Below are 15,956 nucleotides of genomic sequence, written 5' to 3'. Positions count from 1 at the left end.
AAATAAAGTCAGAATTGGAGAAATAAAGTCAGAATTGGAGAAATAAAGTCAGAATTGTGAGAAATAAAGTCGGAATTGTGAGAAATAAAGTCAGAATTGCGAGAAATAAAGTCCGAATTGCGAGAAATAAAGTCCGAATTGTGAGAAATAAAGTCGAAATTGCGAGAAATAAAGTCCGAATTGTGAGAAATGAACTCATAATTGCAAGAAATAAAGACAGAATTGTGAGAAATAAAGTCAGAATTGTGAGAAATAAAGTCAGAAATGTGAGAAATAAAGTCAGAATTGCGAGAAATAAAGTCAGAATTGTGAGAAATAAAGTCAGAATTGGAGAAATAAAGTCAGAATTGTGAGAAATAAAGTCGGAATTGTGAGAAATAAAGTCGGAATTGTGAGAAATAAAGTCAAAATTGGAGAAATAAAGTCAGAATTGGAGAAATAAAGTCGGAATTGTGAGAAATAAAGTCAAAATTGGAGAAATAAAGTCAGAATTGTGAGAAATAAAGTCAGAATTGGAGAAATAAAGTCGGAATTGGAGAAATAAAGTCAGAATTGTGTGAAATAAAGTCAGAATTGTGAGATATAAAGTCAGAATTGTGAGAAATAAAGTCAGAATTGTGTGAAATAAAGTCAGAATTGTGAGAAATAAAGTCAGAATTGGAGAAATAAAGTCGGAATTGTGAGAAATAAAGTCGGAATTGGAGAAATAAAGTCAGAATTGGAGAAATAAAGTCAGAATTGCGAGATATAAAGTCAGAATTGCGAGATATAAAGTCAGAATTGTGATAAATAAAGTCAGAATTGTGAGATATAAAGTCAGAATTGGAGAAATAAAGTCAGAATTGGAGAAATAAAGTCAGAATTGCGAGATATAAAGTCAGAATTGCGAGATATAAAGTCAGAATTGTGATAAATAAAGTCAGAATTGGAGAAATAAAGTCAGAATTGGAGAAATAAAGTCAGAATTGGAGAAATAAAGTCAGAATTGCGAGATATAAAGTCAGAATTGTGATAAATAAAGTCAGAATTGGAGAAATAAAGTCGGAATTGTGTGAAATAAAGTCAGAATTGTGAGATATAAAGTCAGAATTGTGAGAAATAAAGTCAGAATTGTGTGAAATAAAGTCAGAATTGTGAGAAATAAAGTCAGAATTGGAGAAATAAAGTCGGAATTGTGAGAAATAAAGTCGGAATTGGAGAAATAAAGTCAGAATTGGAGAAATAAAGTCAGAATTGCGAGATATAAAGTCAGAATTGCGAGATATAAAGTCAGAATTGTGATAAATAAAGTCAGAATTGTGAGATATAAAGTCAGAATTGGAGAAATAAAGTCAGAATTGGAGAAATAAAGTCAGAATTGCGAGATATAAAGTCAGAATTGCGAGATATAAAGTCAGAATTGTGATAAATAAAGTCAGAATTGTGAGATATAAAGTCAGAATTGGAGAAATAAAGTCAGAATTGTGTGAAATAAAGTCAGAATTGTGTGAAATAAAGTCAGAATTGTGATAAATAAAGTCAGAATTGTGAGATATAAAGTCAGAATTGGAGAAATAAAGTCAGAATTGGAGAAATAAAGTCAGAATTGCGAGATATAAAGTCAGAATTGTGATAAATAAAGTCAGAATTGGAGAAATAAAGTCGGAATTGTGTGAAATAAAGTCAGAATTGTGTGAACGGTCATCAATATCGTAAATCCTGCAAAGTTTTTTATATTTCATTTTTAGAACAATGTATGTACATTTATAACACTACACTCAGTATTATATTACTGTTGCATCAGATTACAAAAAAAGCTAGTTAACACTGCTGTGACTGCCCTTATCAATCGCTCTCTATTTTTTTCCTCTTTTTGAAAGTTATGAAAACAATATTGTGGAGTTTTTCTTTTGCTATTTGTTCAAATGGAAACACAAAAAATTTATTTAATGAAGTCTCTCATTCACTGCTGTAAAAGTTTATCCAACTATGACGACTTCCGCTTCTGAGAAACCCGGAAATATAAAAAGGGTCTATTGTTTACTGAATAAATTAAATACATTCTGTCTTCATATTTATCATTTATGATGTGCAAATGTCAGAGGATGAAAGGGTTGACGTGCTCCTCTGTCACAGTTTTTGTTCATAATTCAGTTGTTTTTATAAATGTATTCTAGTGGGAAAGTTTCAAATTCAAGCACGGACCATTTAGCATTGTAACACCTTAAGGAAAATCAAAATAACCAATTAAAAAGGTTCAAGTTTTTATAACATTATTTGAAAGCAGAATCATGTCTCTGTGTAAATGGTTTTATTTGAGCTTTATCTTATTAACATCATAAACAAAACTGAACTGCACCGATTGGCTCGAGCACAAAATTCTGCTTGCCTCAAAAGAAATGATGACTGAAACCAAACACTGAGAGCAGAAGAAGATTTATTGCACAGTGAAGTTAAAATCAACGTCAGGAGAATGTAAGCACCAAACACTTGATTTACAACATGAAAAATTGGTCTACAAACCTACACCTTTAATTAACTATTATTAACTACATAAACTTATGTTTAGACACTTGTGTTGTGCACTTAAAAACAGACATCATTTTACTTAATATTGTAAATTCAGTCTTGCATTGGTCCTAAGATGTTCAGAGAACTCGTACGTCACATGAGAAGTTCAGTTTATAATGACGATACAAACACAGAGAACATGAGGGGAGGCACGCTCTGAGATCTGGAGTCTTTAACACCTCCATATTCACAAAACTAATGTTCTATTAGATATGATCTTTTGTTTTTCTTAAATACCTCACACCAACTGTACTCCACCTGTAGCACAATTACAGTACAGTCCATTAGCTGGAATAAAATATTTGTTTCTCAAAGTTTTTATTTTCCTGAGATGTAACAGACGAGAAACTAAGCCATTTAATTTTAGCTTCAGCCCAGAATAACTGCGTTTCAGAACAGAGGTTTGATGTTTGGTCTTCATTCATTCCTGAGGTTTTAACACGAACACGGCGTCGTCCAGCACGTAGTAATCCTTGTACATGTCTCCCTCGCACAGGTACGGCAGGCGTGTGACGGCCTCCAGCTCAAAGCCCATCTTCAGGAACACGTCTGCGCTCAGGTGTGTCACCTGCTCTTCCCACGTCTTGCCCTCCACCTTGATATGTTCCTTGGGTCGCACCCAGCTCCCGCCTTAAAGATAATGTGCAGTTAGCAGGTCATCACAAATTATACTACGATTATACCACACTTCAAGACATTGCTCAGATGTTTTATTTTAAGACTTTGTCAGGTTTTTGTTCTTAAAAACACTCGTGTGTAGGACTAATTTGTCACGCATCTGATTCCTTGGAATTGGGAGAAAGTCAGAATTACAAGAAACAAAGTCAGAATTGCAAGAAATAAAGTCAGAATTGCAAGAAAGTCTAAAATGGCAAGAAACAAAGTCAGAATTACAAGAAAAAGTCAGAATTACAAGAAACAGTCTAAAATTGCAAGAAATAAAGTCGGAATTGCGAGAAAAAGTCGGAATCGTGAGAAATAAAGTCAGAATTACAAGAAATGAAGTCTAAAATGGCAAGAAATAAAGTCGGAATTGCGAGAAAGTCAGAATTACAAGAAAGTCTAAAATGGCAAGAAATAAAGTTGGAATTGTGAGAAACAAAGTCAGAATTACAAGAAACAAAGTCAGAATTACAAGAAAGTCTAAAATTGCAAGAAATAAAGTCGGAATTGCGAGAAACAAAGTCAGAATTACAAGAAATAAAGTCTACAATGGCAAGAAATAAAGTCGGAATTGCGAGAAACAGTCAGAATTACAAGAAAGTCTAAAATGGCAAGAAATAAAGTTGGAATTGTGAGAAACAAAGTCAGAATTACAAGAAACAAAGTCAGAATTACAAGAAACAAAGTCAGAACTACAAGAAAGTCTAAAATTGCAAGAAATAAAGTTGGAATTATAAGAAATAACCAAACTAAAGTCGGCATGAAACGGAAGTTTCTATAGTGTTTTCTTCACTATTGTGACGTATATATTCAAGTGAAATGACTTCTAGAACAATCCATAAAAAAATAAGATTTGATTTGACAAATTCAGAGTATTTCCTCTCAGGTAATGAGTTTTACCTTTGTAAGCGAGTTGCAGAGATAATGCACCTACTAGCAGACACTCATGAATTGATCAGTGGTTCTGGTTTCAGCGATCATCTTACCCGTCTCCACATACGGCTGAAAAGGCAAAACAGCTGCTAAGACGAGCCGTCCCGTTTCTGGCACCAGGGATTTCTTAATGTCCTGCAGCAGTTGAAGCGGCTCGTCGCAGCGGTCCAGCAGGTTCAGGCAGCTGATCAGGTCGTACTGGAAGCCTGTTCGGTGCCATTCATCGATTCCCAACAAGCTGGCGATTCAAAGCACAGACTCTCGTTCACCTCAATGCATGAATAACGTGCAGCGTATCATCATTTGGGGGCGTCTTTACCTGTAATTCTTCCTTTGTAGGTGCCATTTCATCGGCGTGGAGACCTCTGTGGCGTACACCTCGTTAAAGTGACAGCCCATCACTTCTGTGACGCCTCCATCACCGGCTCCCAGATCCAGCATCCGCTGTCCTTTCCATTCAGGCCCGATCCGGAGGAGACGCCGGAACTGCTCATTGGAAAAGACAAACATGGAGCCGCGGCCCAGAAAGCTGTGGACCGACAGGACAGGATCAGATCACAGAGCACTCGTCAGAACAAGCTCTGAAGAGAATCAGGGATGGTTACCCGTTGATTGAGGTTCGAGAAATGACGGGGCTGAGGATGGTGGAGAAGAGCGAGTGGTAAAGCTGCGTGAAAAGCCAGCTGGATTTCTCCTCGCTCTTATGGAGGAACGCCTGCGTCTCCGCATCCAGGTGGCTCTGAACAAACACGGAGCGAACTCCTTCTCCCAGCAGGTCTGGACAGCAGTGGTACCACTGTGAAAACATTTACACTGAGACTTTAAACACCAATGCAACAAGTAGACAAACATAAATAGTTAAAAATTAAATGTCACAGATGTTTATTTACTGAGTAATCACTGTTTTGTAGAGGAGGGTCAAAATGACCATTTTCACCTGGAGCCAAATTATAGGGGTGTAAAAATGACTTTAGAAAGATGGAGCATCATTATTTTATTTGTACACAGAGATTGGTAGATCTATTAGTAAAATCTGTTGACTTTATCAATCTGTGTTTCATTATATGCCAACAGTGACAGTTCAAAAATGGCAAAAAGCACTTCTTGTGTTTTTTTCCTCAAGTTTGCATGTCTGTAACTCAAGAAGTATTAAAGATATCTTAATATCCTCTTAGATTCTGGTTCTTAACAAACTTTCCTTTTGGTATCTTCATTTTAAAGGCCCTCGATGGTTCAATCCCAGAGATATGGAGATCTTAATGCGGCTCCATGAGTAAATTGGTCAATTGTACACGTTTTCAGTGGTCAAAAACCAAATGTGGGTCACTTTTTTCTTTTAAAGAGGAATATCTAAAGAACAAATAGTGTTAAAACTAGAAATGCATCTCGTGTTTTTCTATCAATTTCAGTGGATTTTTGTGCTCTGAGAGTTATGTTTTATGCAATTCTTTTGATAGAGGGAAACAAGACATTTCTAGTTTAAACATTATTTAATTCTATTATTATCATTTATTCAGACATTCCTCTTTAAATGCTGTAAGTATCAGCTGTGTGCAAAGTGAACCACATTTGGTTTTCCATCACTGAAAATGGGTAAAATTCAACAATTTGGACATGGAGTCACATTGAGATCCCCATATCTATGAGTCTGAACTATATAGAGCCTTGAAAATTAGGATTTTAAAAGGAAAGTTTATTAAGAATAAGAATCTAGAAGGATATTATGATATCTTGAATACTTTTAGAGTTACAGGCATGAAATCTTTGGAAAAGGAACATTTATGGCACTCAGACAAGAATGTTCTATGCAATTGAGATGATAGAAAAACACGAGACACATTTCTAGTTACGACATTATTTGTTCTTCAGATATTCCTTTTTAAAAGAAAAAAGTATCATCTATATGCAAAGTGACCCACATTTGGTTTTTGACCACTGAAAACGTGTACAACTGACCAATTTACTCATGGAACCGCATTAAGATCTCCATATCTCTGGGATTGAACCATCGAGGGCCTTTAAAATGAAGATACCAAAAGGAAAGTTTGTTAAGAAACAGAATCTAAAAGGATATTAAAATATATTTAATACTTCTTGAGTTATAGACATGCAAACTTGGGATTTTTGCCATTTTTGAACTGTCACTGTTGGCATATAATGAAACACAGATTGATAAAGTCAACAGATTTTCCTAATAGATCTACCAATCTCTGTGTGAAGATAAAATAATGATGCTCCATCTTTCTAAAGTCATTTTTACACCCCTCTAATTTGGCTCCAAATCTCAGGTGAAAATGTTCATTTTGACCCTCCTCTACAAAACAGTGATTACTCAGTAAATATACATCTGTGATGTTTAATATTTTGACTTTCATCACTATTTATGTTTGTCTTTCTACAGAAAAAAATATATTGAGCAGGGGGAGTTTCCGAAAATTGGTTGATTTGACACGGAATAGCATCTGGTGTACATATCCATGTACCATAGTACTGACATGGTGATCCAGATGGACTTCAAGGAAAACCATGGTGCTACCATGGTAAATGTACAAAACCTTAATATTACCTTGGTCTAAATGTAACCACAATAGTGATGGTATCAATACCATGGTACTTTGATACAAATGTACTCATTTATATTGAGCTCCAATGGACTTCATGGTACTGCCATGGTAAATGTTTGAACATATGGTATCATTGAGGTACAAAAAACGCGTTTAAACGTCGTTTCTTGTTCGTAAATCTCTCTACAAGAGTTACTAAGCCAAATACGCTAAAGGTGAGGAGCTTGACTCACCTGCTGGGCTTCATGTCCAGGTGTGTCCGTCTCAGTCACCATGTTCATGAACAGAGATCGAGCCAGTGGACTGCGAACATACTTTCCAGTCCACATCCTTCGCATCGCCAGTAGAAAACACACGTAAAACAGCAGCCAAGCGACGAAGAGCAGCGTCCTCATCTGTAGATGACACATAGTGACAGTGTGTGACTGAGTGTGAGCGCTGTGAACAGATACTGCTCCAGAAACATGATCAGCCCTCTATTCCACAGACTAACAAACAAACAAACCTGAAGGTGTGGTGCTGTTTAGACACACACATCTTTGTTAAGTATAATCTGAGCGACAAATACATTTGGCACAAATCTGCTGAATCCCTTTGGAGGAAAAAAAAAAGTTCACTTCCTGAGTGTGTTACATTTAAAAGGAGCCGACAAATCACGTGACCCGTTGTGTCGTGTGCGCCACTACCGCTAGGCGGCGCGTGTTAGTGTCTCTTTAACTCGAAATTATTTGACTCCATCACGTTTTTTAATATTAAATTAAGGGCTTGTTACTGAAAAAAACACAAGGACAAATTACACACGAATATTGACCATTAGAGCGTTAAAAAAAACGGGGGTATGTGAAAAATTATGGAAAAAGAAAAAGATGTCACAAAATAGGGATGCAAAATGCAATAATTTTAACACATTTAAAAACCTGGATAATATTTTACTACTAATAATATCTAATACTACTAATAACCTGGACAATTATTTTACTAGTTTTGAACAAAAATAAATAAATCGGCATAAAATTATGTATAGAAATATCTAAAAATAAATAAATAAATATTAACAGTCATGTTTCATAGATTTCTGCTCTGATTACCTACTTTTAAGATGTGGTCTGATCACAAAACTATAAGAAAGTTGTATAAGAAACTCAAATCTTGTGTGAATAAGAAACTATTTTTGTTCTGAGAAACCATCAGAAAAGAGACAGACAATTATGCATCAGATTAAAGTTATTAAAAGTTAAAACGCTGTAATCCATATCAGATATCGTCCACAAAAATTATCAATACAGGTTACTCTGTACGATCTTTGCGCGCACCTGCAGATGGCCAGGCGCGTTCATTCGTCACTGTGCCGAGCGCGCGCGACTTTTGGTTCCTCCTCCTGCGCGCGCTCCCGAGGAGACAAGAACACTCAGACCAGAGTGACACCTGCGATGCGATATACTTAAGCTCCGTCTCATTCAAATAACTTTTAACCATTAAAGAGGAAAAAGAGAAGAATAAATAGATGATATACATTTACTGAGAAATAAACAAAACTAAAATTTATAACAAACTTTAGAACAGCTTTACTGACTAAAGATGCTCACAGACATGATAGAAGGAGAATTTGATATGAAAGAGGAAGAACCATGGTATGATCATCAGGATCTGGAACATGGTGAGTGTGACTGTCTTTAATTAGGCCTAAAATATTGCTAATGTGCACGTTTATAATAATTTTTGAATGAAAATATAGTCTAGATTGTCTTATTTTGTTTGCAATATATTAAGAAGTTAGTCTTCATTTAATTATGTTCATGAAAATCTAATTAAACTCAAAACAGCACTGGAGACTGAAGGAAATGTTTGTTGTCTTTTGTGTCTCTCCACCACATCCTGTGAGAGTGTCTCACATGAAAGACTGAAATCAGCTTTGTAATGAAAATCAGCACATTACTGATGTGTAATCTGACTGGTTTCTCAGTTTCCTGAGTTGTGAAATCAGGTGTAGCAAGATGAGAAGTAACTGAAGTGACAGTTGTGACCATAATGTCTGCAGATTTACAGATACTGATGTGCATAGATTCAAATTTCTGTAAAGATGAAAACATGTATATAAACCACTGGATATATATATATATATATATATATATATATATATATATATATATATATATAACACCGATCAGCATAACATTATGAGCACTGACAGATGAAGTGAATAACACTGATGATCTCTTCATCAAGACACCTGTTAGTGGGTGGATATATTAGGCAGCAAGTGAACATTTTGTCCTCAAAGTTGATGTGTTAGAAGCAGGAAAAATGGACAAGCGTAAGGATTTGAGCGAGTTTGACAAGAGCCAAATTGTGATGGCTAGACGACTGGATCAGAGCATCTCCAAAACTGCAGCTCTTGTGGGGTGTTCCCGGTCTGCAGTGGTCAGTATCTATCAAAAGTGCTCCAAGGAAGGAACAGTGGTGAACCGGCGACAGGGTCATGGGCGGCCAAGACTCATTGATGGAGCGAAGGCTGGCCTGTGTGGTCTGATCCAACAGCTACTGTAGCTCAGATTGCTCAAGAAGTTAATGCTGGTTCTGATAGAAAGGTGTCAGAATACACAGTGCATCAGTTTGTTGCGTATGGAGCTGCATAGACACAGACCAGTCAGGGTGCCCATGCTGACCCCTGTCCACCGCCGAAAGAGCCAACAGTGGACACGTGAGCATCAGATCTGGACCACGGAGCAATGGAAGAAGGTGTCCTGGTCTGATGAATCACGTTTTCTTTTACATCACGTGGATGGCCGGGTGCGTGTGCGTCGCTTACCTGGGGAACACATGGCACCAGGATGCACTATGGGAAGAAGGCAAGCCGGCGGAGGCAGTGTGATGCTTTGGGCAATGTTCTGCTGGGAAACCTTGGGTCCTGCCATCCATGTGGATGTTACTTTGACACGTACCACCTTCCTAAGCATTGCTGAGACCATGTACAGCCTTTCATGGAAACGGTATTCCCTGGAGTCTGTGGCCTCTTTCAGCAGGATAATGCTCCTGCCACAAAGCAAAAATGGTTCAGGAATGGTTTGAGGAGCACAACAATGAGTTTGTGGTGTTGACTTGGCCTCCAAATTCCCCAGATCTCAATCCAATCGAGCATCTGTGGGATGTGCTGAACAAACAAGTCCGATCCATGGAGGCTCCACCTCAAAACTTACACGACTTAAAGGATCTGCTGCTAACATCTTGGTCCAGATACCACAGCACACCTTCAGGGGTCTAGAAGAGTCCATGCCTCGACGGGTCAGGGCTGTTTTGGCAGCAAAAGGGGACCAACACAATATTAGGAAGGTGGTCATAATGTTATGCCTGATCGGTGTGTATGTCAGTAGACGTTCTCCTCTCTGTGCAGATCTTCATTTGGCCGCTGAACTGGGTAAAAATTTACTGGAGCAGAACAGAGACTTAGAACAGACACTCCAGCAGATGTATGAAACCAACCGGGAACAGCTACAGGAGATAGAGGTACTTCCATCCATCCATCCAAATTGTCCTTAAGTTAATATAATTAAGACAGACGAGGAAACCTGAACCTGTCAGATTTCAGTCTAACGTCATTTCCTCCTGTATTCAGCATCTTTCTAAACAGGTGGATTTGCTGCGGTCAGTAAATGATCAGCACGCTAAAGTCCACGAGCAGCTGGATTCAACATCACGAGACCTGGAGCTGAAAAACCAAAGACTGGTGCTGGAGAACAGAGCGGCCCAGGTGAAGATCGAAGGGTAAGACTTCAAAAATGACTGTAAATTAGGTCATCGAGTCGAGAATAAAATGCTTTAAAGGGGTGGTTGATTATGATTTGACTTTTTTAACTTTAGTTAGTGTGTAATGTTGCTGTTTGAGCATAAACAACATCTGCAAAGTTACGACACTCAAAGTTCAATGCAGAGGGAGATATTTTCTTTTACAGAATTCTCTGTTTAAGGACTACAACGAGCTTCTTCCTGGGTTAGTGACATCACAAACCCTAAAATTTACATAAACCCTGCCCCCAAGAACACACAACAAAGGGGGCGGGGCCATGTTGGGCTGCTTTAGAGAAGAGGAAGAGTTGTTGTAGTAGAGTGTTGTTGATATGCCGTCATTTTATGCCGGACTGCTTCACAAACGAGGGTCAATTCAACGAAAAAACATTAACATGACGACACATGCTAGTCGATGAGTTGAATCAACTCCACAGCAACTACATAAATTTATCCACTAACCATTCAGAAACGTCTAAAAGTTGTAACTTCTTCCTGAGTCTCTCCATCAGTGTCGACTCCGGTTTGAACAATGTAAGGCTGAACACCGTTACTGACAATCCTCATTTTGTCTGCGTGAGATTCTCCAGCTTTGTTGTTGTTGAGCGACCGAAGCGTGAGCTGTTAAAGCTCCGCCCTCTTCTGGAAAGGAGGCCGGAAGCTCATTTGCATTTAAAGGGACACACACAAAAACGGCGTGTTTTTGCTCACACCCAAATAGGGGCAAATTTGACAAGCTATAATAAATGATCTGTGGGGGATTTTGAGCTGAAACTTCACAGACACATTCTGAGGACACCAGAGACGCATATTACATCTTGTGAAAGGGGCATTATAGATCTGCTTTAAATGATGCGTCTCCTCACGCAGACTCACAGAGACAGTGGACGGGCTGCAGACTCAGGTGGAGGAGCTCCAGAGAGACATGAAGAAGCTGAAACAGAGCCGGTCTAGAGCGCACCTGGAGTCACCACAGCATGATGATGTTCAGGGTCTCACATACTGCAAGCAGAAGTATCAGTTACACAAGTACGTTTTTGCAAGTTTTAAAACCCCACTGTGTTTTGTTTAAGGTCAATTAAAGGGTTAGTTCACCCAAAAATGAAATTTCAGTCATTAATTACTCTCCCTCATGTCGTTCCACACCCGTAAGACCTTCGTTCATCTTCAGAACACAAATTAAGATATTTTTGATGAAATCTGAGAGCTTTCTGAGCTTTCTACTTAACTTCCACTTTCAAGCCCCAGAAAGGTAGTAAAGACATCATTAAAGTAATCATGTGACTCCAGTGGTTTAACCTCAGTTTTATCAAGAGATGCAAGTGCTTTGTTTGTGCAAAAAAACATAATTTACCTCTTAATTTGCAAAATATTAATCTCTAATACACGTTTCTGCTTTATTGCACATAATTATAACTTTATATCTAATAATTATGACTTTATAGCACATAATCTTTGACTTTATACAACTTTTTTCTCAAAATTGAGACCTAATGTGAGCTTATATCTTGTCGTGACAAGAACGTTTTTTATACATTGTTTATACGTTTTTTTTTTTTTTTCTGAAATGTTTCAGTTGGATGTTCATCTATCATTTTTTAAATGTTACGACTTTCAACATTCAAAACATTCAAAAGTAACATTACCATAATGTTTGAAGAATGCTAAAATGGAATGTTCCCCTAAGAAAAAAAAGTTCTTAAAAACTGGACGTTTGAACATTTTCACAACATTAGCAAAACGTTCTTAGAACATATTTTTGTTAGCTGTGCAGGTACAGACTAATGGCTCTGGTTTCTACCATGCTACATTTATTTCAGGTCCTTTTCCCATGAGCACTTCATTCCCAGCAGCTGCTGTTCTCTGAAGCGGGAGGAACAGGATGAGTGCTGGGAGCTCTTGCGCTCGATCCAGTCCCTGCAGGCCCAGCTGCGCACAGAGCGCGCTCAGAGAGAGGCTGCGGAGCGGGAAGCTGATGTTCTGGCGCAGGAGCTCAACGAACTGGAGCCAAAGGCAGCGCTGCTGGGAGTCTATAAGAGCCGGCTGGCCGAGATGGAGGCTGAAGTCGAGGAGCTCCGACTTCTTTTGCGCTCGAGCAAAAACAACCTGTCCCTCCCATTGGATGAGGAAGTGGGTGTGGCCAGCAACAGTGGGCGGAGCCTGCAGAGCTGCAGCAGTGAGAGGCATCATGGGATTTCTCTGCTGAACGAGATGGATGCACAGTACATCACCCTGAAGGAAAAATACGACGCGCTTCTGCGCCACTGCGAGGATGGGATGTTGACGCAGAAACACAAAGCTGTCCAAACACACACACACTCTCAGGACGAGCAGCCCGCATACAAGGCCCTGTTTCATGAGCTTTTCACCTTCATTCAAAAGAGCAAAGAGGACCTGAAGGGAAACAGGACCAAACCCATTCAGGTTGAATGAGGCACTGCTTTGCATTTTCCATTAGAAATGTGTGCTATAAATTAGGTGTAGAAATAATTTTCACAAGATAACGGCAAGTAAAACATTGAATTAAACATGACGTGTTATAGTGTAGTTAACTTGGCTTATTCTTACAGAACCAGTATAGACACTTTAAACAAATGTACAGAAATTTATATGGTGACTGTCTATAAAGTACTTTGAAAATATTTCTAAATGTTACCGTAAAACAAATTGTTGCTTCTGTAAACTGAAAAGTACAGAGCCCAGCACATGACATACAAGAAAAAAAAGTAAATTGTGCGCGTGACTCACTATTTCGTTCCCTCGATTTACTAAATTGTGCGCGCGACTAACTATTATTTACTAAATCGCACGCGTGACTCACTGTTTCGTTACCTCGATTTACTAAATTGTGCGTGCGACTTACTATTATTTACTAAATCGCACGCGTGACTCACTATTTCATTCCCTTGATTTACTAAATTGTGCGTGCGACTTACTATTTCGGTCCCTCGATTTGCTAAATTGTGCGCACGACTTACTATTATTTGCTAAATCGTGCGCGCAACTTACTGTTATTTGCTAAATCATGCGCACGACTCACTATTTCGTTCCCTCAATTGGCTAAATCGTTCACGCGACTTACTATTTTGGTCCCTTGCTTTACTAAATCGTGCGCGCAACTTACTGTTATTTGCTAAATTGTGCGCGCGACTTACAGTTATTTGCTAAATCATGCGCGCGACTTACTGTTATTTGCTAAATCGCACGCGTGACTCACTATTTCATTCCCTTGATTTACTAAATTGTGCGTGCGACTTACTATTTCGGTCCCTCGATTTGCTAAATTGTGCGCACGACTTACTATTATTTGCTAAATCGTGCGCGCAACTTACTGTTATTTGCTAAATCGTGCGCACGACTCACTATTTCGTTCCCTCAATTTACTAAATCATGCGCGCGACTTACTATTTTGGTCCCTCGATTTACTAAATCATGCGTGTGACTTACTATTTTGGTCCCTTGATTTACTAAATCATGCGTGTGACTTACTATTTTGGTCCCTTGATTTGCAAAATCGTCTGCGCGACTTACTATTATTTGCTAAATCGTGCGTGCGACTCACTATTTCGGTCCCTTGATTTGCTAAATTGTGTGCGCGACTTACTATTTCGTTCCCTTGATTTACTAAATCGTGCGTGCGACTTACTATTTTGCTCCCTCGATTTGCTAAATCATGCGCGTGACGTACTGTTATTTGCTAAATCGTGCGCACATCTCACTATTTCATTCCCTCGATTTGCTAAATTGTGTGCACAATTTACTATTTCGTTCTCTCAATTTACATGTGCATGATTTAGCAAATCGAAGGAACGAATTAGAAAATCTTGCACATGATTTAGCCTACTATTTTTTTCCTGCATGTCATGTGCAGGGCTCCGTAGAAGAGTAGTCTTACTGATTTCTGAAGCAAATATTAAATATTTTTTTGTGTGTGTTTTATAGTGGGGTGAATCTCATGAAAACATTTCTAGTTTAAATATTACCCTAGAATCAAGAGGGGAAAAATTAGAACAGATATTAATGTAAAGGCAATAAAGCATATCTTTAGATTTTTCTGCAAATTTAGAGACATATCCAACTATTTACATCTGAGAAGAATAACATAATAATATTGTAAATGTTGAAGACTTTTGCGGTAATGTGTCCAGATGTTTTACTCTTTTTTAGAAATTATTATTTATTAAAAATCAGATGTAAACATTAGATTGACACAAATATGTATAAATGTTTTACAATTTAAATATATCATTTGTCTGAAATACAGTAATGTGAAAGGGTGTCTTGTCATGAAAATAATGTAATGCAAAATTCATTTCTCATGCAAAACATTTTTTATTTTGAATATTGGGGAAATATAGCTGTGTGGAATTAAGCCTAGTGCTTTTTAGTCAGACCGTGCATTTGTTGCATCTTTTTATCGGCATGTGAACTTTGTGACACTAGCAGTTCATGTGTTTCAGTCTCACTCTTGTTGCCAGGTCATGTTAGTAGCGTTGGTGTACATCAGAGCATCACTGCATGACCTTTGACCTGTACTAGCAGTACAAATGAGAAGCCCAAACTAAATTCCACATAGACATGGACTTGAAACCCAGAGGGACTCTTTTGGACGCTGGACATCAGGGAACATGTTCTTCAGTCCTGGTGTAAAGGCTGCGTCTAATCAAAGCCTTTGATAAGATTTGAGTGACATGATCACACAGCGTTAGGTAACGTCTTTATCAGGCTGACAGAGAACAGATGCTTCGTCTCTTATCTTGAATATACCTGACTGTGCATCAGAAATTATAACTGGAGCTTGCACTTTGTTCATATCGAAAATGTAAGAGTTAACTCTTTGGGGGCAATCCATGCTTTATGGTATAGGGGGCGCTGTTACGCATCTCATAAAACAGTTTACATAATCTTCCGATCCAAACACAAGCGAAGAAGAAGCATTTCTTACGCTCATGTAAATGAAACTTACACACATTCAAGTGCTGATAAAAAAAAAAAAAAATGGATGAAGCTCTAATAAAATGTTATTGTAATTAATAGCAGAGGCTCTGTTCTTTCTTTGATGTATTATTTGTATTTTCAGATATTCATACAACAAAATATTCTATAGGCCATGAAAGTTTTGTGAAAATGATCAAAAAAGCTGCCGCTAGCTACTATTTAAAAAGAACGCCAGCGGGGAAAGTGTTAAACAGGTATAATGTGACAATATATTTATCTTCTTTTTTTTTTTGTTTTTGGCAGTTGGCGTAAGCATTTATTTGAGTGTTGGTTTTGTATTAGCCCTTTCATGCATGAATTATAACCTCAGTCAGGATTTTTTCCTCTATGTGTTTCATTGCTCTTAGGGCACTATATAAACTATAAAATATATAGAAAAAAATAATACAAACGCAATTCAACTTCAAGTTGACGCGTGTCTTTGATATCAGAACATGAGGACATGATTCCATCAGAGATCTCTAC

At 38.0% G+C, this 15,956-nt stretch overlaps 2 protein-coding genes across 3 annotated transcripts; one reads left to right on the top strand and one right to left on the bottom strand.

Moving 5' to 3' along the window:
• Positions 1-2,399: 2,399 nt before the first annotated feature.
• Positions 2,400-7,379, bottom strand: mettl9 (methyltransferase like 9). 2 transcript variants are annotated; one of them, XM_051915315.1, is made up of 6 exons: positions 7,216-7,379; positions 6,944-7,105; positions 4,752-4,942; positions 4,466-4,675; positions 4,200-4,384; positions 2,400-3,180 (listed from the first exon to the last, which is right to left on the bottom strand). In XM_051915315.1, exons 2-6 carry the CDS (start codon positions 7,103-7,105, stop codon positions 2,972-2,974), a joined length of 957 nt encoding a protein of 318 aa, XP_051771275.1. In that variant the 5' UTR covers positions 7,216-7,379; the 3' UTR covers positions 2,400-2,971. The 2 variants fall into 2 exon arrangements, with proteins under 2 accessions (XP_051771275.1, XP_051771274.1); XM_051915314.1 differs by lacking the exon at positions 7,216-7,379 and having other exon boundaries at positions 6,944-7,135.
• A 666-nt stretch (positions 7,380-8,045) lies between these two features.
• Positions 8,046-15,527, top strand: LOC127524075 (cerebellar degeneration-related protein 2-like). Its single transcript, XM_051915414.1, has 5 exons — positions 8,046-8,367; positions 10,102-10,214; positions 10,324-10,472; positions 11,364-11,522; positions 12,314-15,527. Exons 1-5 carry the CDS (start codon positions 8,289-8,291, stop codon positions 12,924-12,926), a joined length of 1,113 nt encoding a protein of 370 aa, XP_051771374.1. The 5' UTR covers positions 8,046-8,288; the 3' UTR covers positions 12,927-15,527.
• Positions 15,528-15,956: the final 429 nt, after the last annotated feature.

The sequence above is a fragment of the Ctenopharyngodon idella genome, chromosome 12 (genome assembly GCF_019924925.1).
Source record: "Ctenopharyngodon idella isolate HZGC_01 chromosome 12, HZGC01, whole genome shotgun sequence".
Lineage (NCBI taxonomy): Eukaryota > Metazoa > Chordata > Actinopteri > Cypriniformes > Xenocyprididae > Ctenopharyngodon > Ctenopharyngodon idella.
This window is presented reverse-complemented; position numbering and strand designations above follow the sequence as displayed.

What these genes read in the sequence shown, in the direction of transcription:
- mettl9 (XM_051915314.1), bottom strand. Translation starts at nt 7,120, where the DNA reads ATGTGTCATCTACAGATGAGGACGCTGCTCTTCGTCGCTTGGCTGCTG. An exon ending in TCTCGAACCTCAATCAACGG is followed by an intron (nt 4,676 to 4,751) that starts GTAACCATCCCT and finishes GTCGGTCCACAG; the next exon opens with CTTTCTGGGCCGCGGCTCCA. An exon ending in TCAGCCGTATGTGGAGACGG is followed by an intron (nt 3,181 to 4,199) that starts GTAAGATGATCG and finishes ATTATCTTTAAG; the next exon opens with GCGGGAGCTGGGTGCGACCC.
- LOC127524075 (XM_051915414.1), top strand. Translation starts at nt 8,289, where the DNA reads ATGCTCACAGACATGATAGAAGGAGAATTTGATATGAAAGAGGAAGAA. An exon ending in TCATCAGGATCTGGAACATG is followed by an intron (nt 8,368 to 10,101) that starts GTGAGTGTGACT and finishes CTCTCTGTGCAG; the next exon opens with ATCTTCATTTGGCCGCTGAA. An exon ending in CAGAAGTATCAGTTACACAA is followed by an intron (nt 11,523 to 12,313) that starts GTACGTTTTTGC and finishes CATTTATTTCAG; the next exon opens with GTCCTTTTCCCATGAGCACT.